The sequence below is a fragment of the Helicoverpa armigera genome, chromosome 6, assembly GCF_030705265.1.
Source record: "Helicoverpa armigera isolate CAAS_96S chromosome 6, ASM3070526v1, whole genome shotgun sequence".
NCBI lineage: Eukaryota > Metazoa > Arthropoda > Insecta > Lepidoptera > Noctuidae > Helicoverpa > Helicoverpa armigera.
Window position 1 is genome coordinate 6,959,931 of NC_087125.1, and position 25,344 is coordinate 6,985,274.

At 42.1% G+C, this 25,344-nt stretch overlaps 2 protein-coding genes across 2 annotated transcripts; one reads left to right on the plus strand and one right to left on the minus strand.

Annotated features, from left to right (window-relative positions):
• Window positions 1-24,511, plus strand: LOC110371878 (multiple epidermal growth factor-like domains protein 8). Its single transcript, XM_021328298.3, has 21 exons — window positions 1-493; window positions 563-754; window positions 927-1,153; window positions 1,669-1,860; window positions 2,361-2,460; window positions 2,725-3,173; window positions 3,262-3,426; window positions 3,585-3,721; window positions 3,866-4,099; window positions 4,308-4,444; window positions 4,627-4,852; window positions 4,931-5,469; window positions 5,556-8,718; window positions 8,796-8,960; window positions 9,032-9,606; window positions 9,988-10,248; window positions 10,626-10,918; window positions 11,297-11,544; window positions 11,802-12,457; window positions 13,073-13,233; window positions 21,248-24,511. The coding sequence occupies exons 1-21, from the start codon at window positions 323-325 to the stop codon at window positions 21,372-21,374; spliced, it is 8,418 nt and encodes a 2,805-aa protein (XP_021183973.3). The 5' UTR covers window positions 1-322; the 3' UTR covers window positions 21,375-24,511.
• A 69-nt stretch (window positions 24,512-24,580) lies between these two features.
• LOC110371877 (transcription and mRNA export factor ENY2) lies at window positions 24,581-25,313 on the minus strand. Its single transcript, XM_021328297.3, has 3 exons — window positions 25,239-25,313; window positions 25,074-25,138; window positions 24,581-24,954 (listed from the first exon to the last, which is right to left on the minus strand). The coding sequence occupies exons 2-3, from the start codon at window positions 25,130-25,132 to the stop codon at window positions 24,732-24,734; spliced, it is 282 nt and encodes a 93-aa protein (XP_021183972.1). The 5' UTR covers window positions 25,133-25,138; window positions 25,239-25,313; the 3' UTR covers window positions 24,581-24,731.
• Window positions 25,314-25,344: the final 31 nt, after the last annotated feature.

Consider the following 25,344-nt stretch of genomic DNA (forward strand, 5'->3'; position numbering starts at 1 on the left):
TCGTCTACGTCAAATGTCAAAATACTGTGATGGATCTGTGAATTGTTTGTTTGTAAGAAAAACTCGTTAGAAAGTATTTCCCAGCCACTAAAAACACTGATTAAATGCAAATATCATTTAAACCCTATATCTTTATTTATCCATATCAAAAGTTTTTCATGCCTTTGTGGCATTATTCATCTAAGTGGTTAGCCTTGAAGTAGATGTCACCTATTAACTTATATGAGTGTTGTTTATTCTACATTTTAGCTATATTAGTCGCAAATTCACGATTATATGGCTTTGATATTTGACTTATGTCTTACGACGATCCGGAAGAGGCATGTTTTATCTAAGTGTACGGGAGAAAGGTGCTGGTTTAGTTGTAATCAGCTGGATTTGTCTGGCTGTACTGTGCGCCGCATCCACAGCGCCTTGTGACAAGACTCGCAGGGTGTTCACAGACCAGAGCGGGATTATCACCGATGGACCAACTAACTCTAACTACACACAAGTCAGTTTCATGTCCTACAAATGTTTGACACACTTGTGAGTGAAGTGCTAATGAAACATCTTGTTTTAGGACTCTCACTGTGAGTGGCTCATCAAGGCAGCGAATAAGAGCCAGTACATTACGTTGAGCTTTATTCGCATGGGTACAGAATGTTCCTATGACTATGTTTTTGTGTATGACGGTGACTCCTTTGATGCACCATTACTGGGAAGTTTCAGTGGAAAGACAGAACCACAGAATGTTACCGCTTCTAGTGGATTTGTAAGTACCATATTACTTAAGCCAGTGTATTTACCAGAATTAGTCTCAAAGACCTTGTAAATAGATTGCTTGTTTTAATAATTTTCTCAGAATTTAGTAGTGACATTGTAAAAATGTTAAAGTGCTAATTAGACACAATAACCATTGAATAATCATAACTTGGTTGTTACAGATGTTAATTTTGCTGTATAGTGACACAAATTATGTGCTGGATGGGTTCCGAGCAACGTATGCTATTCACAACTGTCCTAACAACTGCACCGGGAGGGGGCTGTGCGTGTCCAACAAATGTTTTTGTGTTGGCAACTGGGGCGGCCCCGACTGTAGTGTGGAACTGTGTCCCAATCTCTGCTCAAATAATGGACACTGTAAGGGAGATAGATGTGCATGCAAAAAAGGGTAAGGCTGTCAATTAACATTATGTAACAATTATTTGATGGTCTACAATAATAATAAAATATAAATTGACCTTTTATATCAAATTACAGTTAGTTGTTGTGCTATTGAGAGTTCTTAGAAGTCAGGTTAGATGTCATATGTATGTACATCTACAGGTATTATGTTTGTAATGTTATGGACATGAAATAAATATAAACATTTCTATCCATTGTTAAGGCCTTTGTTGTTCTAAACATAGATAAATCTATTTTAATGACTGTAAGCTATAAATTGCAAAGGATTTATTACAACTAAATTTCCTCATGATTTTTCCTTCCTTGCTCTTGCAAATATCTTTCAAATTAATTTATTGGTTTATAAAAACTAGCGATTAACTTGATCATTTATTGAATATTATCCTTATTTAATCTTCTGTGTAAGAAGTAATAAAACTAAGGAGGACATTATCCACTAACAGCCTATTAGAGACTAATTTACTAATGGATTAAATAGTATTTAATTAATATTATGTGTAGGTATTCTGGTGAATCATGTTCTCTGAAGAAGAATGACAAGGAAGGCAATAGTTGGCACTGGCTGTCTCATACGGAGAGCGGGATGACCAAAAGAGCGGCTCACACAGCCGTGTATGTCAATCATACTGATTCACTCTATGTATTCGGAGGATATGATCTGAACAAAGTGCTGGGATTATTAGAAGTTTACAGGTCTGTATTATTTATATTAGTTATTAATATGTTGAAATATAATGTATGAAATGAAATGAATGTATTCATTTACATCATAATATAATAAGAGTGATTTTATTACTTGTCTATGTGATAAAATTTTATTGATAAACCACTCAACTAAGTTTGATGAACATAATGAGGAATGGAAAAAAAGGTTGCTGGCTGATTATTATACTAATTGTATCACACCAAAGGTCAATATAATGGTATCATTTTGTAATGACTGTTAATCATTTTGTGTGTGTATGTTTTATAACATAAGACCTATGTTGTAAATAAAAAAGTATGAAAGGAGCCAATGAAGTAAACAACAATAAATTAATAACATTTATTTTTATTTAACTAGAACTTTGTTACTGACCAGTAAATGGACCAAGATTAATATTTATTTCTGTGATGACCTGCTATTAAAATGATTTCTTACTGCAACATATTTAAGTATGTTATTTATCATTGTTTTATTAATTACTTTGTAGGTTTTCAACTAGTCAGTGGTATGATGAAAATGGAAAAGTATTACGTAGGTACCCAACCAATGAAGAGATTGATAAGTCTTTGTTAACTTTATTTAATAAGGTAAGACGATAAAGCCATACAATTTTAATAATAAACTTACATCTTTTTTATCGACGTAAAATCATCAAATGACCCCTCCCGCTGTGGGTTAGCAGCGGTGAGGGAGTGTCAGACTCTTACTGACTAAAATCGTCGTGTTCCGTCATAGGCCTTTTATGTACCAGGGCCGCGGTATCTCTTTCGAACAACCCGCAGCCCCGGAATAAACTTACATCTTGAAAACGTATTTGTAACATATATTTACATACAACTTTTATGTTTTAGGGTAATGTTGATGGCAGCTGGCAAATAGGCAACAGGAGCTCATTATTCAATTTGTTACTATCGTCATTCTCGAATCACGATAAGACCACACTACCTCTCATGTACTCTCACGCGCCCACGCCATACTCAGAGAGCTACCTACATTTTACCGAGCAACCTGAGGTAGTAAATAGTAATGATATGACGTCCAACACTACAAAACCTGAGCCGAGATATGGTCATTCTGCATGTGCGTATGGTACTGGATTCGTATTGTATGGAGGTAAACTCTCCGATGGAACTTTATCGTCAGAACTGTGGATGTTCGACGCTGTACTAAACATGTGGACTCTGCGGGCTGTGAACGCCACCTTCACCCCTCCAGGGCTAACGCGCCATACATTAACCGCAGTGAAAGATGAGCTATACCTTTTTGGCGGAAGCACAATGGATGGAGAGTTTTCCTCGAGGTAAATAATTAAATACAATTGGATGCTGTTTACATTTGAATTAATTAGTAACCTTATAAGTAAATATCCTTCCTTCTATTGTTTGCAGTATGTACAAAATAAAACTGGGTGATGTAAACACGGAAACTTGGGAAAGAGTGCAAGTGAGGGGCGGCAAAGAACTGGATGTACGGGTGGTTGCCCATACTGCCGTTTACCATTCGCATTCCAATTCAATTTTGGTGTATGGAGGCGTAGTTGCCAGCGTAGCACGGTAAGTCACATTATATGACTTGAGCTTAGCAGTCGGACTCGCGAACATTAAACCTAAGATTATTTAAATATTTGTTCATTAGCACACTTCATGAGTGTGTGTACAGAATGATAATGCAAATCTTTTGCAATGATAATAAAATCACTTTATTTACTCAGGTTTTCCAAGCTCTCAGACAGAATGTTTGCTTTTGACATCGACTACAAACATTGGAGCGAAATACACTATCCCAGAGCTCATCTACGTGACACGTATGTACCGCGCGAAAGGGCTTTTCACACATCGACTATCATTGGTAAGTGTAAATGACTGAATTTAAGGAAAAACATCTCCTATATTTAATGTTCTATATGTATGTATCTAATGTTGACCATATTTACATACCGACATTTGCTGCTCTTTGAGCAATGGACCTCATAATTTTTTTTTATACTTGCAGGAAATTACTTGGTCGTTTTTGGCGGATATTCTCATCGCCATAACAGAGAGGAGATCTGTTACGATGGCCAAATGTACATCTACCACCTGGGCTGCCATTCCTGGATACCCCTGGATGTGTTAGGCAAAGTGCGTCGTTTCTATCCGAAGAAACAAGGCGTGTTTGCGCATGCGGCTGCTTTACGACCACCGTCGACTTTACTGATCGCTGGAGGATATCATGGCAATGTTAATGGTGAGTGGTGTTGCGATTTTAGAAATGGATTGCTGTTATTCGATGTTCAGAAGATCCAATCCAATCCTATCACAAAAAATCAATTAAACTTAAAAAAAAAAAGGATTAATTTTATTATACAAAAAAATATAGTTTTGCAATAATGACCATTTCAATATTTTTTAAAAATTATTTTTTAAATAATGAACCCATTCTCTTTGTCATGCAGGTGATCTCCTAGCGTACATGGTACCCAGTTGGCAGGCGGGCATCAGCAACAACGACCCCGAATCCGCTTGCCGGCGACATCGATCACAACCAGAATGTCTGGCTGACCCTGAGTGTGGCTGGTGCTCAGCTGATGATGTACGTTTTTTCATTTAATTATAGAGTTCGAAATATCGTGTTTAAATACTAAACTAAAACTAGAGCAATCCGAAATCCATTGATAACTGTATATGTCGCTATTGTAAAATGAATCTCGACAAAAAATATTAAAAAACAATCTATATGTTTACTTGAAATTCTATATTAATGCATATTTTTAGACTTGCTACGGTAGAAGAATAGGAGCGAACTGCACAACGAACCTTCAGTCCATTCGGTGTGGAGGCATTTGCCCAGCGCTGGGCGACTGTCACTCCTGCCTTATACACGGCCCGCCACCCACCAGCGGCAATAGTAGCCGGACTCCACTCCCTTCCGTCAGCACCAAGTTGGGCTTAGACCAGTGTAACTGGTGCGTGCAGAACGCAAGGTGCCACCATAAAGACGGTAAGCATAGACTTCACTAAAATTCACAGACATAAGAAAATAATGAGAAAAGTCTTATGTAAATTGTGTCTTTCCTAGATAATTACGGTGTTTGCGGAGAGGACACACCATCAGAAAATCCCGGCTGGTGGGGCACCACCGGCACTGAAGTAACGACGCCTGAGGAATGTAAACTACTAGACAAACGACCCGGCCTCACGTTTCTTAGATATCAACAACCAGCTGATTGGAATCACCCAGATGGCGTGTCTGTAGTTAACGCGACTACTGTTGACTGGGGCACTGGTGGGGGCAGTAACCATATATTCAGTGGGCCGAGTGAGGCGCGGCTGAGGGGCTGGCTACACATACCCCAGTACTGGAACGGGACAGGCGAAACGCTGCACATTTGTGCTGGATACTCCAACATATCACTGGCGCTAGGTCAAGCGGGCGGACCCGTGGCTAACTTGACGGCGCAGCCCTCAGCCTGCTCTCTCGTTGACTGGCCCACGTTGTTCCCCGGCCGCTTAGCTGTCGATATGCACGCTAACGATTCTTTACACACTGGCTTATATCCATCACATCATCACGCCAAAATGGAACTTCTTCACAACAAATCTCAGGAGAGTGCTAAAGTAAGTTTCATTCATATTTGTATTTTAGTTTAGATTGTAAACTACTATATAAATGGAGGTCATCACTTTATAATTTTTTCGTTTAGGTGTTTACATTCGAATTCCTGGAGCCATACTCGGACGGTGAGTGCAAGTACGACAACTGCCTGCTGTGCCTGTCGGACGCGGCGTGCGGCTGGTGCGAGCTGACGGAGCGCTGCGAGCCGCGCCGCGCCGACGAGCACACCGCCTGCGCCGCCGGCGGACACTGGCGCTACCTCACGCTGCAGCCCGCCGCCTGCCCCAACTGCTCCAACTACATCAGCTGCGAGCGCTGCGTGGGCGCCAACTACTGCGAGTGGTGGGCCGACGAGGCGCGGTGCGCGCGGCGCGGCCGAGCCGCCGGCGCCATCGCCGACCGCGCCGGCTGCCCCGCGCCCTGCCGCCTGCGCGGCGACTGCGAGCACTGCCTGGACGAGCGCGGCCGCTGCGTGTGGTGCGAGGCCACGCGCCAGTGCTTCAGCTTCAGCGTCTACACCAGCGAGTACCAGTTCGGCCTCTGTCGCGAGTGGCTGGACCGCGCTTCCTCGCCGCCAGACGACACGCCACGTAAAGCCGGCCAGTGCAAGTCCTGCCGCCGCCACACGCAGTGCTCCGCCTGCCTGCGCAGCATGGGCTGCGGCTGGTGCTACTCGCATGAGAATCCCATCAACGGCGCCTGTACGGAGGGCGACTTCACTCGGTCACATGCCGACTGCTCTGCAGTACTGAACGTGACGTCATCGGACGCGGGCTGGGCGTATGCGCAGTGCCCCGATGTCGACGAGTGCGGGCTCGGCCTGCACGACTGCCACGAACATGCTATCTGTAACAACACGCACGGCTCGTACACGTGTAGGTGTAAACAGGGATACATCGGTGATGGTAAGAAAAGCTGCATGCGAACTTGCTACAATAATTGCATCCATGGTTACTGTCTCGGATCTCCTCAATACAAGTGCAACTGCGATTTGGGATGGACGGGAGCAGACTGCTCCATTAACTGCGGCTGTCACAATCATTCAACATGCAAGCAGGGCGTGGGCCGATGTGATGAATGTCAAGACTGGACAGAGGGAGAGTTTTGTGAGTCGTGTAAGCCCGGTAGTCACGGCAACGCGACAACCGGTCAGGGATGCCGCCGCTGCGACTGCAACGATCACGGAGATGAAACGCGCGGCGTGTGTGACGTGGCCACAGGAGAATGTATCTGTAAAGATAACACCGAAGGATTGAATTGCGAGCGTTGTAAACCAAAGTTCTACGGCGATCCTAGACATGGCGGCAAATGTTACTATCAGTGTGAACCCAGGGGAATGCTAAATGCGACGCAAACCGAAGGAATAGGCTCCTACAAAACTGATCCAGACATAAAAGCTATTGGACCTTCAAAAGAATGTCTATGGATTATATCTGCTGATGATATAAAAGATGCCATTATACAATTCACCATAAATTCTTCCACCTTCGATGTTCCGTGTGACGAAAACGCTGTTTACGTATATGACGGCCTCGGTGGAGTTCCTGATCTGAGTAACAATCAGCAGAGTCAGTTACTGGGTGTATTTTGTAACGGCGCCTCATCAGGTGTTATAGAAGCGCGCAGTGGGAACCTGACCGTACATTACAAGCAGGGCGAGCCGGAGCAAGGGTTCGAGGGGAGCTACAAGGTGCTGGCTTGCGACGGACATTGCTCCTTTCCGAGAGTTTGTAACAAGAGGCACTGCGTCTGTCGCGAAGGGTACGGAGGCCCCAACTGTGAAGTCGAGATCTGTCGCAACAACTGCAGCATGGCGGTCAGTGCTGGCATATGCGATCCAAGCTACGGCAGATGTCTGTGTAACGAAGGATTTGGTGGAGACGACTGCTCAATTAGATTAGACAAGACACAACTCGTATTCACAGAGCTTTTTAACTCAGAATATTTATCGGACGGCTTAGATCACTTGAGGAAAACTCTTCCTAGATTTGGCCATAGTTTGGTGGCCGACAGACGCGGGCTCTGGATGTTCGGCGGGTACTCCCTGTCCCACGGACCTTTAAATGACATAAGATTTTTTGACACAAAGAATAACACGTGGATGCAAGTTACCGTGGAAGCGACACCAGATGCTAAGATGCCAGAAGGTCGGTATTTCCACGCCGCCGAGATCTATCACTCTAAACAGAACATTTATATTTATGGAGGTTTAAGTTTACAAGAGAAGAGTGGACAAAACAAAACACTAGGAGACTTCTGGCAGTTCAGCTTAAAAGATCAGAGGTGGAGCAACATCCGTAACAAAGATAAAGATGGGCTGCCCCCATCTCTTGCTGGACACACCTTGACTTTACAAAAGAATTTGGACTATGAAAGTCTGGTTTTGATCGGCGGATTTTCATTAGACGAAGGTTTTATGTATGACGTATGGGAGTTTGATCTTGACAATGAGAAATGGATAAAGTTGAAAGATGTAGGCGCTAAACCTTCTGGTATAATCGGCCACAGCACTGTGTATCACGCGCCTTCACAGAGCCTGTATGTGTATGGAGGTATCCTGTATTCATACAACGGTACCATGCTTTCCAATAAACTGTTCTCATTCCACTATCCCACCAAACAATGGAGCGAATTACCTACATTCCCTATGTTGAATAACTATTATGACAATTTACCTCAAGCTACATATTTACATTCCGCAGTTACGACCAATGATTACATGATAATTTTCGGTGGAAGGACAGATCCTGAAAATAGATCTGATTCCCTTATAGCCTACATATACAGCTGCAACCAATGGGTGAGACTGGTTAAAGGAGTGAGTATCGTGGGTCACCCGCCACCGCCGACAATAGCTCACGCTATGGCAATAGATATCGAAACAGAAAACGAAGGCTACATATACATAATAGGGGGTTGGACTGGCAGTGCACATTGTCAAGTTACTCGTATTTCTCTCCCTGAAGATCTTTGTTCTTTATGGAGCTCCAACAAGTTCGAATGTCGCAGTCACATGGGCTGCAGTTTCTGCAGTACTGGGAACTACACGAAGTGTTTCTCGGTGGACAAGCCGGGCTGCGAGGGGAGTGACAGCGTGTCGGTGAACCCGGGCGCAGCGTGTGATGCTGAACTCGTGTCCACTCGCGCTTGTGAGAACTTCACTACGTGCACGTCGTGTCTTGCCGCGTGGCCCATGTACCCAGAAGACAAACCAGCCTGTCGATGGTGCGAATCTTGCGCTGCAGCTGTCGGTACGTATTTTCTATTCTCCATTATTAAAGTTAACAACACAAAAGAACAATGTTTATCGTAATGATAAATTTTTCAGGTGAATGCGTACCTACGGATGAGTCATGCACTAGCATGAAATGTAACGCCGGCACTACCTACATCAGCGATGTGGACAACTGTCCCGAACTCAGGTGCGCCTCATCCGACTGCGAGAAGTGTGTTTCTAAAGAATGCACTTGGACGAGACACGCTGTAAGAGAAGGTAAATTAGTTTCATAACATAATATATTGTAATTATTTTGGTGAAATACAAACTAACCCTGTTATTTGCAGGTCAACTTACGCGCATAGCTGAAGAATCCGTAGAACTTTTCAACTGGACATGCGCATTGATAGAAGAGCCGGGTCGAACAAGTTTGCGGGCCACAAAGAACGAGGAATGTCCAAGTAGATGCAATATGTTCGACGACTGTCAGTCGTGCTTGAGTACGGACGGGGGTGAGGGCGGGTTCGCGGAATGTCGTTGGGCGACGTACCTTGGGAAGTGCATATCTCCGGCGTACCAGCCTGTATACTGTGCGGGCGGTGTTTGTGGACTTGTTCTTACAAAAGCGGATGCCGGGAAATGTCCTGCGCCTTGTGACACATTCGAGCAATGTTCGGAGTGCCTGCATCACTCGCATTGCGGCTGGTGTGCTCTATCAGGTGCTAATGGGCAAGGCGTATGTTCAGAGGGCTCCATCGATGCGCCTCTCGACTATTCCACGCGTACCACTTGTGCTGCTGTTTATGCCGCCGTTCATCATGACGATGATTACAGCAATGATACCTTCTCCTGGCACTATACGCGATGCCCGCCTGAGAATGAATGTGAGAATAACCATCATCAGTGCAAGGCTGAGTCTGAGGTGAGATATTTAATTTTACAACATATAGGTAACATGTTCACGAATGTAACGTGTATGCAACTTGGCATTAAAAATATTATGTAAAATACTTAATTGCCTTAGAAAATGGGGAATTTGCGAATGCATGCGTACCACGCATATACATAATTCAGTGACTATTGATAGCTGATATTAAAAAAATCAATACAGTGTAAACGACAATGAAGGGACTGTGCAATTTATAGCGTTATAAAGAGTTGGCGTTAAATGGAGAGAGTGTAGGTATCAGTGTATGGAAAACAAGCTAAACCAACTAAAGGAGTTTATCGTTAAATCGAAGGACGTTATATGGAGATTACACTGTATTTTAAATAAATATAATCCTATGTTGTTATGTCCCAGGTATGTCGCGACTTGCCGGAGGGCTACGAGTGCGCGTGCGGCGCGGGGCACAAGCGCGCGGGCGCGGGCGGCGCGGGCGGCTGCGTGGCCGTGTGCTCGCAGGGCTGCGTGCGCGGCGCCTGCGTGCAGCCCGACGTGTGTCGCTGCGAGTTCGGCTACGTCGGCGCCAACTGCACCATACAGTGCCAGTGTAATGGACACTCTGACTGTGAGGGGCCGGACAAGCTCGATAAATGTATTGAGTGCCATAATAATACCATGGTAAGTTGTCTTTTTTCAAATAGATTTTGTATTTTTTGTGAATTTTTCGCAACGCTGGCCTCTGTCTTCTGGAGGTGGTCGCTAATTGCCGCGACACAGTTTCGTAATGCGGCTATCAACAAACAATGTATAATGAAATATGTATTCATATCATTTATTGCGTTCCACAAATTGTTGCAATAAGCTTACAGCTACGTACATTTGTGGACCCTGTTAGAGCACAGCAACATTGGGCATTTAATGCCAATACATTTAAAATACTTGTTAATATCTTATTCTAAATTATTATGATCTGTCGTTTGCTTAAAACAATAAATCTAATAATAACAAATTACTATTTAGAACAATCCCACTGACACCGCATTTCGTTTATACAGGGTGATCAATGCGAGAAATGTAAGCCAAACTTCGTAGGTGATCCGGTGAACAACGTCCAATGCGTGCCTTGTTCTACATACTGTCACGGACATACATCTATTTGCACTAGCGAAGTGGACGCAGCTCCTACGTCACGAGACGTGGGCGGACCGGCCGATCCTGATGATTATAGAGACGGTGCTGCGAAAGCACGATGTGTAAGATGTGCTAACAATACGGATGGACCACGCTGTGAGAGGTGCATTGAAGGATACTTCAGGGGATCTGATGACTTTAGAGATCCTTGCAGACCGTAAGTACTACTATAACGGAATTTATGAAGAATTAAACGGGGAAGTACTTAGGGGTAGCACATAAAGCAATCATATAAAGGAGTTTATTGGAAGAATTCACAGGGGTAGTACGTAAGCGTAGTATAATTGAAGGAGTACATAATATCGTAAATTGGGAAAGAATATAAGGAAATACATAGGTATAGTATGTAAATGAGTTTTTAGGGGGAGTACATAGTAGGGGTACACATTAGGGTGTAAGTAGGGGTAGTACGTAAGTAGTAAATTTTATTTTATATAAGACGTATTACACGAAGGAGATTAAAAGGGGGACATTAGGAAAGTACATAAAAATAGATAAATATGTATTTTTTTTCCTAAAAACTATTCTATTTTAGATGCGAGTGTCACGGTCACGGCGACACTTGTGACCCAGTAACGGGAGAGAAATGCAACTGTGGCAATAACACCGAGAGTGACATCTCGTGCCAAACGACCAGCTCCAGCAAGAACTCTGCGCAGGAGTGCTGGCGGTACCAGTGCGTCAAGTGCAAGGATCTATACATGGGAGACCCGAGGAACGGACACCAGTGCTACAAAACTATTAACATTGAAAACAAGCTGTGCTTTGATGGGAAATCAATTGGTACGAAATTCATATTAATAAAGGTTGCTTGAAGCTTTCTGGGACACACTGTAATTATAATTTTAAAACTAAAAAAACGCGCTTATCATGTATTGTCATCAGAAAATAAAGTGTGCAAAATTTCATCTTAATCGAAGACCGGCAAGTGGGTCAATTAAGATTCCAGGAGTTATTTATATGCATAGTTACAAGTGAAGCTAATATAACAGTATAAAAAAAATACTAAAAAAATTATACAAACTTATTTTTTATTTCAGACGAGTGCAAGATCAAGCCACGCCCCCTATATCCAGGCCAAACAGTTTTCGTAGCAGTAAATCCAAGATACATGAACGTTGATATAAGAGTTATAGTAGACGTGACTCAAGGAGCAGTCGATTTGTACCTCAGTCCAAACGACAGCTCGTTTGTAGTGTCAGTGAACTCTAGTAATGGCGACCATGCAGTTGAGCTCGATCCTACGTATCATAAACACGAGCCGAGTAGACGAATGCCATCGTTTGATGAGCATGTACCCGAAGAGCCGCGAGTCACGTGGTACTATGACAAAATCGAGTACACACTCGCTGACTATACTGCTAAAGATTTAGCGACATACGTGACTGTAGATAGAAGGAACATCTTGCTTCGTGTGAGGAATCTCCGCAACCGGCTTGTGCTGACTCTTCCTCAAAACGTTCATGATCTGACACATACTAAGTTCTACATAGTGATTCGTGCCCGCCTTACGGAAGATGGCGCGGCAAGCTTCGGCGTGATATTCTTCCGTCAGGATCAGCTGCATATCGATCTGTTCGTGTTCTTCTCTGTATTCTTCTCGTGCTTCTTTCTGTTTCTTGCGGCGTGTGTGGTCGCGTGGAAAGCGAAACAAGCGGCCGATGTTCGCCGCGCAAGACGGAGACATGTTGTTGAGGTAAGTCTAGTTGACTTATATTTTTAAATAAATAAATAAATAATAATAAATAAATTCTTTATTGAACACCAATGGATTTATACATTGCTTTTGTCTAGAACTAAGGTACAGAATTGGTAGTACAAATTACTTGTTAAACCCTGATTTCCAAACTAGGCAGACCTGTATGTTGGAAGTCAGTGTTCGACCGTATTTTTAACTGAAGAAAACAAAAGCTAAGGCTAGTAGATTAAAAGTAAAATTTCAAGAAAACAAAAGGAGCATGTAACTATATATATACATGTTTTAGATACTGTTTATGACAAATGCAAGCAATAAAAGATATTTTTATAAGGTACCTACAAAATTTTCTTTATAAAACAAAAATATATACTTTTGAATCTGTCAACGAAAAATTAGTTTGTAAATCCTTCCAAATTCAGTGGAGAGGAATCGGTCTAACAACACAAAAGTGATGCTAATGGAAAATTGTGACGTCACAGCTATTAAGTTGCGCCTTTGCAAGAAAGAGAGTTCCATACTTATCACCCTACCCTTGATAATACGAATATTTAAAAATATTTCTTCTTCATAAACAAGCAATTCTAAAGTGACGTCATTACATGTATATCACAGATGCTGCACATGGCGAAGCGTCCATTCGCGGCGGTCACAGTGCTGCTGAGCGGCGGCGTGACGTCAGCCGGCCCGCGCCGCCGCCGCGCGCCCGACCTGCGCCCCGTCGCCATCGAGCCCACCGGCGACGGCCGAGCTGCCGTCACCTCCGTGCTCGTCAAGTGAGTTATATTTTAGTAATAACAATTAAGTACAGCCTGACAAAGTGACAATCCACGGGTGTCATTACTTCATGAAACAATATGGTTGATTTTCCAATGTGCGCCAATGTATTAGATCGTGAATCGTTCGGCGCGCGCGCTTGTATCGTTCGCACGTCTTATCTACAACCCCACCTACCAATTTCGCATCGCCACTAGTGATGGGAATACGCTCGATAAAAAACTATCGATATGGATCGTTTTCTGACACGGTCCAACTCTGTTGGAAAACGGCCTCTAGTGGGCCCTTTTAAAACAAGTGAATGGAAAATTCCTAAAAGAACTGCGCATCAAGCCGAACAAAGCCTTCCGGAGCCAATCAAGACCAGCAATAGTTTTAGTAATCTACCTGGCAACCAATCATCGGCTACTGAATCCACCACAAGACTTTATGACGCAGTGACAAGTAAGCCAAGCCGCATTCCTCCTATCATCTTGGATATAAAACCAACCTGGACGCAGTGTGTCGCAACCTGGACCTGAGTTTATCAGAACCACAATCACGACTTACTCAAAAACTTTTCATCTGCAGTACAGACGTAATAATAGAGTAGCGGTCATCTGCCACTCACCAGAAGGTCATCAAGCCGTCAAAGACGGTCTTCGGACTGAGGACATAGCTTTTCACACCTACTCGCGAAAGGATGAGAAATTGTTCAAAGCAGTAATCTTCGGTCTGCCTAACTATGTTGAGGATGTACTTGCTGCCGAAATTGGCGCACTTGGTTTCGAAAATGCGATTGTACGTAAAATGAAAATACCTGCGGAAAAATCTGAATACTGCCCACCTTATCTGGTACAATTGCCACCTGGAGCTGATTTCGCAAAATTCCGACAGATCAAGCTCCTCTGTAACTCAGTAGTGCAGATACGAAAATATCGAAGCAACAACCGCTATGGAACTCAGTGTTACAGATGTCAAGGATTCGGTCACTCTTCCAGCAACTGCAACTTAGCGCCCCGTTGTGTAAAATGTACCGACCCCCATCAGACATCGGAATGTCCCAAGAAGACACGGGACGAACCAGCCAAGTGCTGCAACTGTGGTGAAAATCACCCTGCTAACTTTCGTCAATGCAAAGAGCGCGAAAAGTATTTAAAACTTGTGCGGGATCGTCAAAACCAAAATCAACCCATAGCTTCCAGGACTGTGAAGCCTCCACTGAAAGTAAACGCTGTCGATGGGCGACCCTGGAACTTTGTAGCGGCTTCCAACACAAACAAAGTCAGCACTAAAGATAGCACTCAAGATCCAGCGACTGCTGATATGCTAGCCATATTGATGACGATAAAAACCATCAAAAGCCAATTCGTAGGATGTACCAACATGATGGATAAAGTCAATCTCGTTCTAACGCATCTCGGTCAATATGTCTAAAACACAACACGTGCGTATTTTATATTGGAATGCCGATGGCATTCGATCGAAACTATCGGAATTACTGGATTTGGTAAGCGAGCTTTCTGTTGATATAATAGCACTGTCAGAGACCAGGATAACACCCAACATCAATTTACACACCCCGGGTTACTCTTGCTATCGTTGCGATAAGAATTCCAATGGACACGGCCAAGGTGTTGCTATCTTAGTTAAATCGGACATTGAACACTCTCCTTTAAATTTACCCACTACCCGCAACCTTGAATGTTCTGGAATACTAGTTACGTTGTCAAATAAGTCAATTGCTTTTATCTCAGCTTACCAATCGCCAAACTTACCCCTACTACCTGCAGATCTAGACAAAATTGTCAATGTTCATTCTAAAACCATAATAATGGGTGATCTGAACACAAAACACCCTTACTGGCGTTGCTCTCGCTCAAACATCCATGGCGAAGTCCTCTTCGATCACATGATAAGCAACGAATATGATATCCTTGCTCCCTCTTGCCCTACTCTAGTCCACTATCACAGTACACACACACCATCTACACCCGACATTATCATCACTAACTCAGTCTACGACCTTTCAGAACCCCAGGCAATGACCCGCCTCTCTTCTAACCACTTACCTGTCTACTTCACTGTAAGTGGTAAACCAAGCAGACAAACGCGCACAATTTTCAATTATAATAAAGCCAACTGGGCAGATTACAGATCGTACTTGAATGATTCTATAACTCTAAGTCAAGCCACTTTTAACTCTTCTCTTGAAATCGACCTCGCTATTGAATACCTAACCCAATGTATTATAAATGCAAGAGATAAAGCTGTTCCTAAATTACCCAGTAATGGCGGTCACAAACTACCACGTCGAGTCAGGGCTGAAATCAAACTCAAAAACCGACTTCGAAAATTAGCCATACGTGAGAATGATCCAAATAAACGGCGCGAGCTATTCTCTCGAGTCAACTACATGCAGAAATGTATCAAGGCCCGTATTCAAGCCCTAAATGACGATGTCTGGAACACGAAATTAGCCAAGATTACCAATCCTACCTCGGACTTATGGAGAGTAGTCAAATCATTAAATTATCAGCCTGTCTCAATTCCCCCTCTAAAATTGCCAAATAACACCACCACATCATCAGTGCGTGAACAATGTGAGACACTAGCGAATTCATTCCTAGAGAATATGAACCTAACCAAACATTGGGTCAGTGAGTCCAATATAGAAGAGGCTGTCAAAGAATCAATTAGACAGCTCGACTGCAATGAAATAGGCGACTATCCTAAGCTTGTTAGACCGCATGAAATACACAAACTATTAAGGAAACTTAAATCAAACAAAGCGCCCGGTTTTGACGGACTAGGAAACGGCCTACTGAAAAATCTTCCTCAAAAAGCCATTGTCTACTTAACAAAGGTGTTTAATGGATGTTTACAAAATGCCTACTTTCCAAGCACATTAAAACATGCTAAAATCGTTCCTATTAAAAAAACCTGGGAAAGACCAAGCGACCCCATCTAGTTATCGGCCAATAAGTTTGTTGCCAAGCATAGGAAAGCTCCTAGAGGCCATTATCCTATCCCGCCTCATTAAATTAACTGCGCACAGGTTAATCCCTGAACAGTTTGGATTCCGAAGCTCACACTCAACCACACAGCAGCTCGCCAGAGTGGCTGAACATATAGCCCACGGGTTAAACCTCGGCCTCTCCACAGGGATGATTTTGCTTGATATAGAAAAAGCGTTTGATTCTGTCTGGCACGATGGTCTACTACACAAATTAATAAAATTTGAAGTTCCTCTGTGTCTGGTTAAACTCATTCAAAACTACTTAAGTGACCGTACGTTTTCCGTTTACATTGGTAAAGATCACTCTGCTCCTAAAACCATCCCAGCTGGTGTACCGCAAGGCTCGCTCGTAGGTCCTTACGCCTTCATACTTTACCTAAATGATATACCTAAACAGACTCACACGCAACTTGCAATCTACGCGGACGATACGGCAACATTCACAACACACAACGACATTGATGTAGTGGCGGGACGTCTACAGTATTCACTAGAACTACTCAGCAAATATTTCAAAACCTGGAAACTTAAAGTAAACTCCACAAAAACCGAAGGCATTCTTTTTACCAGAAAGCGCACTCTTCCCACTAGACCTGTAAAGTTCGACGATTTCCGTATTACATGGTGTCCTTCGGTAAAATATTTGGGTGTTATTCTAGACAAAACTTTAAACTGGAATAAGAACACTGATCTTCTTATAAGCAAAGGTGTAAAGGCCCTAAATTCATTAAAACCAATCCTAAATCGCAAATCTATTCTTAGTCCTTCAACTAAATTACTTATTTATTCGACACTTGTTAGACCCTCTCTTACTTACGCAGCACCTGTCTGGTCCAGCCTCACCGAAACAAAATATAACAAATTACAAATTATCCAAAATAAAGCATTAAAACTTTCATATAACACGCCGTTCCGCACAAACCTTAAAACACTACACAAGCGATTAAAATTTCCAACTATTAAAGAATTTATTCTAAAAATATCTCGCAAATTTTACTTACATAAAAACCCAACACACCATAACATTCTTATATCGTCAATTGGTAAAAGTCGACTCAGTACATTGTCGTACGCCCGCACGTACAATCGATACAGACTGCCCCATCACTATTTCTTACGTGACGTATCATGACGACAGCTCGCTTACTAGCCGACGCTGACCGCTCATGCGGCCGGTGAATGCTCGATTATTTTACGCACTACCCGCTACTTACCTCATTATTATTTATTTTTATATAATATTGTACTCCTAGTACATTCCGTAACATAAAACTTTAAATTATATGTATGTGGGTCCGTACTAAGACTTGCACATAAAGAAATTGACTGTCGCTTATCCTAAGTAAGAAAATATAATTGATGTAAAATAATATTAAGTAACAACATGTTTAAATGTTTGTAAAGGCGATAGCCTAAGTAACAGAATCAATCATATTTTGTGTGCAAATAGAATAAGAGTTATGTAACTAATAAAGACTTTTAAAAATCAAATCAAATCAATGTATTAGATGGCCCGACTGCTTATTTGATCTCATCAAACCAGTAAGCCTGGCAACTCATCATCATCATCTCAGCCATAGGACGTCCACTGCTGAACATAGGCCTCCCCCTTTGATCTCCACAGATACCTGTTGGAAGCGACCTGCATCCAGCGTCTTCCGGCGACCTTTATAAGGTCGTCTGTCCACCTCGTTGGTGGACGTCCTACGCTGCGCTTGCTAGTCCGTGGTCTCCACTCCAGCACTTTTCGGCCCCATCTGCCATCTGCTCTGCGAGCAATATGGCCTGCCCATTGCCACTTCAACTTGCTAATCCGGTGGGCTATATCGGTCACTTTGGTTCGTCTACGGATCTCCTCGTTTCGGATTCGATCACGTAGAGAAACACCGAGCATAGCCCTCTCCATAGCTCGTTGAGCGACTTTGAGCTTTGAGATGAGGCCGATAGTGAGAGACCACGTTTCGGTGCCGTAAGTCATCACTGGTAACACACATTGGTTAAAGACTTTCGTCTTGAGGCACTGAGGTATGTCGGACGAAAAGACATTGCGTAGTTTCCCGAACGCTGCCCAGCCGAGTTGGATTCGGCGGTTGACCTCTTTCTCGAAGTTGGACCTACCTAATTGGACTACTTGTCCTAGGTAGATATATGAGTCAACAACTTCGAGTACCGAGCTTCCAACAGAGACTGGGGTGGGCTGAACATGGACATTTGACATAATTTTCGTCTTGTCCATGTTCATTTTCAGGCCCACCGTTGTGAAACTCGGTCGAGGCCCTCGAGCATCATACTGAGTTCCTCCATCGACTTTGCCATGACTACGATGTCGTCGGCAAACCGAAGGTGAGTGATGTATTCGCCGTTGATGTTGATGCCAAGTCCTTGCCATTCCAGGAGCTTGAAGGCGTCTTCCATTGCGGCGGTAAACAGTTTCGGGGAGATTACGTCCCCCTGTCTTACGCCTCTTCTCAATGGAATCGGCTTCGTGCTATGCTCCTGTACTCGGACCGACATGGTGGCGTTATAATACAAACACTTCAACACCTCGATGTACCGATAGTCAATATGGCATCGTTGGAGTGACTCAAGTACCGCCCATGTTTCCACCGAATCGAAGGCTTTCTCATAGTCCACAAACGCTAAGCATAATGGCAAGTTATACTCCTCGGTCTTCTGTATAACTTGCCGCAGCGTATGGATGTGGTCTATGGTACTAAAGCCTCTTCGGAAACCGGCTTGTTCGGGAGGCTGGAAGTCATCAAGCCTGTGCTCGAGACGGTTCGTGATAACCCTTGAAAACAGCTTATAAACATGGCTTAGAAGTGTGATGGGTCTGTAGTTCTTCAATAGGCTGTTGTCACCTTTTTTGAAGAACAACACCACCACACCCCTGCTCCATGCTTCAGGCGTTTTGCCCTCGGACAGGACGGAGTTAAAGAGCTTCTGGAGGACTTTAAGTACCGGTGTTCCACCCGCTCTCAGAAACTCTGAAGTGATTCCGTCCTCACCCTGCGCCTTGTTGTTCTTAAGCTGCTTCAGGGCCATCCTAATCTCGTACAGACTGATGTCCGGGATATCTTCGGTATAATGTCGGGACAGCTTGGCTCTTGGATCTCCTGCCAAGCTGTCAACGGACTTTGCGACCGAAGTGTATAACTGTCCATAGAACCTCTCGATCTCGCCTAAAACCTCTGCCTTGGTCGACGCTATGCTGCCATCCTCCCGTTTCAGCTTAGTCATCTGGCTTTGCCCAATAGACTTGTCCTTTGCGAACACTTTGGAGCCTTGGTTTCGCTGTATGGTCTCTTTAACACGATTTGTATTAAAGAGACGCAGATCGTGTCGCAAGGACTTGGATATTCGTCTATTGAGCTGCCTATATGACTTCGCATCATGGGAAGACTGCAACTGTAGCAAGCGTCGTTCAGCCATGAGGTTTAAGGTTTGCTCGGTTAGTTTTTGAGGTCTATTTTTACGGCAGGGTCTAAAAAACTTAGATCCTACCGTGCGGACAGTTTCCACTAGTCCGTCGTTGATCTCGTCCACTGACACTAAGTTCTCAAGGCAAGCAAAGCGATTAGAGAGCTCGAGTTGAAAGCTTTCCGGGTTTTGAATATGGGACCGAGTAGGTCGGAGCGTAGACTTCATCAGACTGGACCTTTCAAGTTTAACATTGATATTCAGTGAGGCTCTTACGATTCGGTGATCGCTTCCGGTTTTTACCCTGTTGATCACAGAGACATCACTGAATATCCGTCTCTTGTCGGTCATGAAGAAGTCTATCTCGTTTCTCGTGAAACCATCGGGACTCAACCAGGTCCATTTCCTGTGAGGCGGCTTCTGGAAGAAAGAGTTCATCATGAAGAGTTCCTCTTTCTCCAGAAAGTCAGCCAGCCTCTGTCCCCTAGGGTTCCGTTGCCCATATCCAAATTGCCCCACTCTCAACTCATCACCGCTTTTCTTGCCCAACCTAGCATTAAAATCCCCCATAACAACAGTGAAGTGGGTTTTGGAACTATGTATGGCCCTACTTACGTCCTCATACATGGTCTCCACCTCATCATCGGAGCGTGACGAGGTCGGTGCGTATACCTGAATGACCTTCAGCGAATATCTTTCGGATATTCTGAGTATTAGGTATATCACCCTGTTCGACACACTGTCGATGGTTGTTATGTTGTTTACGAGGGACTTGTGAACGAGAAACCCGACACCACCTTGGGACTTTTGGTCGCCCTCCCGGTAGTAGAGCAAGTTACCAGACTTCAGGGTTACGGTGTCCTCTCCCTCTCTACGGACTTCGCATAACCCTATAATGTCCCAATGTAACTTGCTCAACTCCTCTTCCAGCTCGCAGATCTTTTCGTCAGTCCTCAATGTGCGTATGTTGTGTGTTACCAGGGCCAGTCGTCGTGGGGGTGGGTAGCCGGATCTCTTCCGGAGATTCTTAGCACCCCCTGCTCCGCCGTTACCTTGACCGCTACCCGCGCCAGGGATAGCGGAGCTGCCGGGGACTGGGGGCCTGGTTTCTGTGCTTCTCATTGGGGGGTAATTGCCTTTAATCGCCACGCTTGGCAGGCGGGTTGGCGATCGCAGTGAGGGTATGCAGTACGCGGAGGACGCTGCTGCCCGACCTCCGGTTTGTCCCTAAGTCGCCTCTTACGACACCCACGGGATGATTTGGGGGGAGCGCAATTCTAAGCCGGCGTCCCACGGCACGAGCCTGGCAACTCGATGTCCCCTTATTAAGATTGGTTGAAAGACTTTCTGGGCTTTAAAGATGTAAATATGACAGCTGGGATTTAAAAGCGGGTCTTCTGAAACACGCAGGATCTCGTTATGACATAGACGGTGATGATTATTCATCCACGGACTATAAGCGCGAAATGTTGCTTAATTTTATGATCAGTCGATGCGGTTGTTACTTAGCCCACAATTCCCAAAAAAATATTCTACAATTGTCCAATTTTATTGTTTTATGGATGTCAAAATATGTAATATGTGAATCTATACAGATTGCCGGGCGGGTCCCGCGTGCCGGTGCGACTGGCGCTGGCGTCATCACTAGTGCTGGTGGCTCGGCAGCCCGCCACGCGGCCGCGCCGGGCGCCGCCCCTCGCGCGACTGGCCGCGCACACCTAGCCGTCGACGCCACGCTTGCCCGCCCTCTGAATTACTACTACCTAAGCTGCAGTGACCCAGTATGGGCTAACGTCAAATAACTGTGACACTCTGAAGATAGCCATTTGAGACATCGCGCATGCGCAGTGTCTTGTTCGTATATTTTAATAGCCAACACCGGAGGAGCAAGTTATTTGACGTGAGCTGATCACAACACGCTTACAATACGCATCTTAGGATCAAACCAGGAAGCTGGTGCGAACAGACGCTCCATTTCGTTCAGTGCAAACTACGTATCCACGGTTGCGACAGATTTTATCTTGTCGCCGCCCTATCGATGTAAGTAAATTTTCAACATATTTAAGGCGGGTGTAATAGATTTCTACAATAATGTATATATCGATCGGTGAGTGGTGAGATTGGTCTCCACTTACACAATTGTGTCGAGGATCTGCTATTTATCTCCGCTAGTTATTGAATCTCGTGACTGTGCCGTCTCGATGCGAGCGAGGAGCCAAAGGTATCAAAATTGAGCGCATCTCATGCGCGGGTTGTGAATAGCCGATATCCGATGATCTGTTGTGTTGTTTATCTCGAAATTTTATTATTAATGTTGATGCCACATTTTGTTAATGGAATGTTATTGAATGTCTATTTTATGAGTTAGCTTCAGATCTTTATTTACAAGTTTTTAGTAGGTGAGTAAAATATTGCAGCTGAGTATTCTAATGTACATTAGAAAACTATGTTCCTACGGATAGATGAATCTCTTAAGATAAAATATATTATTAGTTATTTAAATTACATATGTACGGCAGTTATTTTCTAAATTCGTAATATTTTATTGTATAAAGTATGTAGTATTATTTTCGCTTGAATCAGTAATTGTATAATAATATACTACGTCTTAATATGTATGTCCACTTGCATTTGCTATGTCTTGTATTACTGAATTTAACTTGCCAGATAGTACTTGTCATAAACCGTAAATATAATTAACTGAGATTAATTTAAGTACGTAAGTACCTACATATCTACCTACCCAAATAATAAGCCAATATTGTATATACTTTACAAACGCGATTAATTACGTAAGAGCTGGTCAAACTTGCAATTAATCATATTACGTATGTATTTCTATGCTTTTAGAGCATGCCTTTTACGAAATACTTCATAGTTTCGCTTTGAAAACGACCGATATACCGATACCTACATGTTTAGCTTCAGAAATAAAATTAGTAGAATGAAGACCCACTGAGCAAGCTGTTCACGACACGAGGGCACAGAGACTCTTCAATACTCCTCAAATTTTCCAATGACCTGGAATGCAACATGGATCTGGGATGCAACATGGTTCATCATCATCATGGTTGATTGAAGTTCCCAAATCTCATCATCATCATATTGTGGCATAGCGCACAGCCGGCTTGGTGGCTCTTTATCTTATTATACCCGAAAAACCGTTTAAAGGTCTCATTTGTAAGATTCGGTCATTATCAAAGTGGGCAAGTTATTAGGATCCTACGTAATAAAAGTACGTTTTAGCTACATATTTAAAATATTTTAAAACATTCGCCTCGTTTTCGATACGATATTAGCACAAACTGTACTGTATATAATGTAAGTAATTAATTTGTGAATAGCTCCAATCTTGCTTGTACAGGCACTGAAGCAATTAATTTTGATTATTAACTTGCTCATTAGTAATCAGCAGTATTGTGTAAATGGATTGATCAATTATTTCATGTGTAAGTAGAATTATATTAAATAATTAGGATTAAATTTAAAATATTAAGAGAGTACTGAATATTGTTATGGCTACATTATTAAGTTATACATAATCAAATGAATTGTACTTGATCAAAGGTATAAACTGAGTCCAAAATACATTCCATTTGTGTAACTTTGTACATAAAATAATGTGTAATATTGTGTATTACCAAATTTTTAGATCAGGTATCAAAGAGCTTTAAGGATATTTATACTAAGAAAATTTATTGCTCATAATCTTCGATTAGATCTTCTTGATATACATTTAAATGCATTTATATATTTATTTCCTCCATAAGCTGTATACACGTATTAATTTGAACTGAAATAGGATTTCTTTTTTGTATTATGCCTGTTCTAGAAACTTTAGTTAAGGGTGATTGATGTGGATGTAGATGCATTTATGGCATGAGTATTTCAAAACTACTGAATTCGTGATGAATATTTTGAAGTTAAATTACAATTGTCTATGTTATTGTAAGATTGGTATGTAGAATTAGTTGAAATGTTATACAATGCTAGCATGGCTAGTACAACACAGGCGTCTATTTCAATACATACGTATTACCTAATTTCGTCCTATTTTATGCTCAATGGATATAAACCCTATTGAAATTATATTATAAATTATATTGATTGCCAAAATGACACAGCATTTTAATGCTTTAATTTGTAATACAAGTACATTTAGCACTTTTTTCTCACTAAAATTTGCTCTCACAATAACTGTGTTGTCCATTTCTATAAATAAATTGTAGTTTTTATTCTTTATAGAATTCTATAATAGGTATTGGGTTTACCTTAGAAAAATAAGCATAATTTTATTTGCTCAAAATATTTTTTTTATAATATGTAACAATGAAAGCTCTGTAATACATTCTGATAAAAGTATCCTTTATTCATTATTGTTTAAATTATATTTTGTTTCCATAAATGAAAAACATGTTTGCATAGTTGAAGCCATCCTTGCTTTTTTCCAGGTGTGATATTATTTTAAGAGTTTACAACCTATTTTATTTTAATATTCCCTTGTGTACTGTATTAATGTAAGTCATAACTATGTGGAAAGCTGATTTTTATAGTTTTATGTATATATTTGGTACATTTGATTATATTAGGGTATAGGGTCCCTATCAATAAAGAATGTATATCTGGGCAGCGTTTTAAAGATTAAGGTTAGTAGGGTGTTTATTAAAACATGGTATCTAAAAAAAAAATTAGATCTTGTAACCACCACTGTTGTAATAAATATGTCCATGACAAGGCAATATTTTCTTTTTGTAAATGGAATCTTGTGGCAGTATTATGTATAAGCAATATATATATTTTTTGTTTAACCTGAATGTATAATAAATGTTTATAAAATAAAATATACTGTTGGTTGTAAATTGATGTTTTTTACTGGTAATATATTCAATTTGATAGTAATATTCTCAAAAGCTCATTAAAAGTCAGGATCGCCACACAAACGAAATTTATTAAATAATAAATTATAATAGAACCTTACTTATTACAGATAATTCAGCAAAAAATATGATCTTAATATGTTTTATTACTGAGATGAGCAACTTAAAATTATTTCATGATACAGATATGCATAAATTCCACCTATTGGTCTTTTTGAGTAAGTAGGTGAGTTTTAATTTTTTGAAGTAGTTCTTTCTTCACAGTATCGGGGACTAATGCTCGGGCTCGAGGAGTAACCTTTGTAGCTAGCATATCAAAAGTAATATTATTACTTTCATTTTCTTTGACAACATCCCTGCAGAGCATTCTTACTTGATCTCTCCAACCACATTCTATTAAACGTCTTCTTAATAATTCTTTAAAACTGCAACAAAATTAATAAATAGTTGTTACCTATGACAACCAATAGTCCCCGGTGAAGCAGTGAAGTTTATGTAACGCTGATGAAGAGTAATATAGAATATTTATTTCATTGGTGCGTACCGTTCTCTGTCTCCAGTTAAAACCAAACGCTGATGGGCAATGGTGTTATTTACAGTCATATTAACCTGAAATGTGAATTAAGAAAGTAATGAGTTTGCATGAAGACATTTTCGCTACAGGTTCATATTTACAAGTGAAAAGTTAATACAAAATAGACACCATTACCTTTTTAAATGTTGGACACTGCAATAACTTGAAAATTACAAGAAAATTTTAGGAGTGTAGAACACCGTCGTCAACAAAATTGACAGCTCTTAACAACAAAGAAATG

Excerpts from the sequence above, each read along its gene's own strand:
- LOC110371878 (XM_021328298.3), top strand. The coding sequence starts at position 323 with ATGTTTTATCTAAGTGTACGGGAGAAAGGTGCTGGTTTAGTTGTAATC. Across the intron at positions 2,461-2,724 it reads TGTTAACTTTATTTAATAAG|GGTAATGTTGATGGCAGCTG; the intron begins GTAAGACGATAA and ends TTTATGTTTTAG. Across the intron at positions 8,961-9,031 it reads GAGACACGCTGTAAGAGAAG|GTCAACTTACGCGCATAGCT; the intron begins GTAAATTAGTTT and ends TGTTATTTGCAG.
- LOC110371877 (XM_021328297.3), bottom strand. The coding sequence starts at position 25,132 with ATGACTGTAAATAACACCATTGCCCATCAGCGTTTGGTTTTAACTGGA. Across the intron at positions 24,955-25,073 it reads TTAACTGGAGACAGAGAACG|TTTTAAAGAATTATTAAGAA; the intron begins GTACGCACCAAT and ends ATTTTGTTGCAG.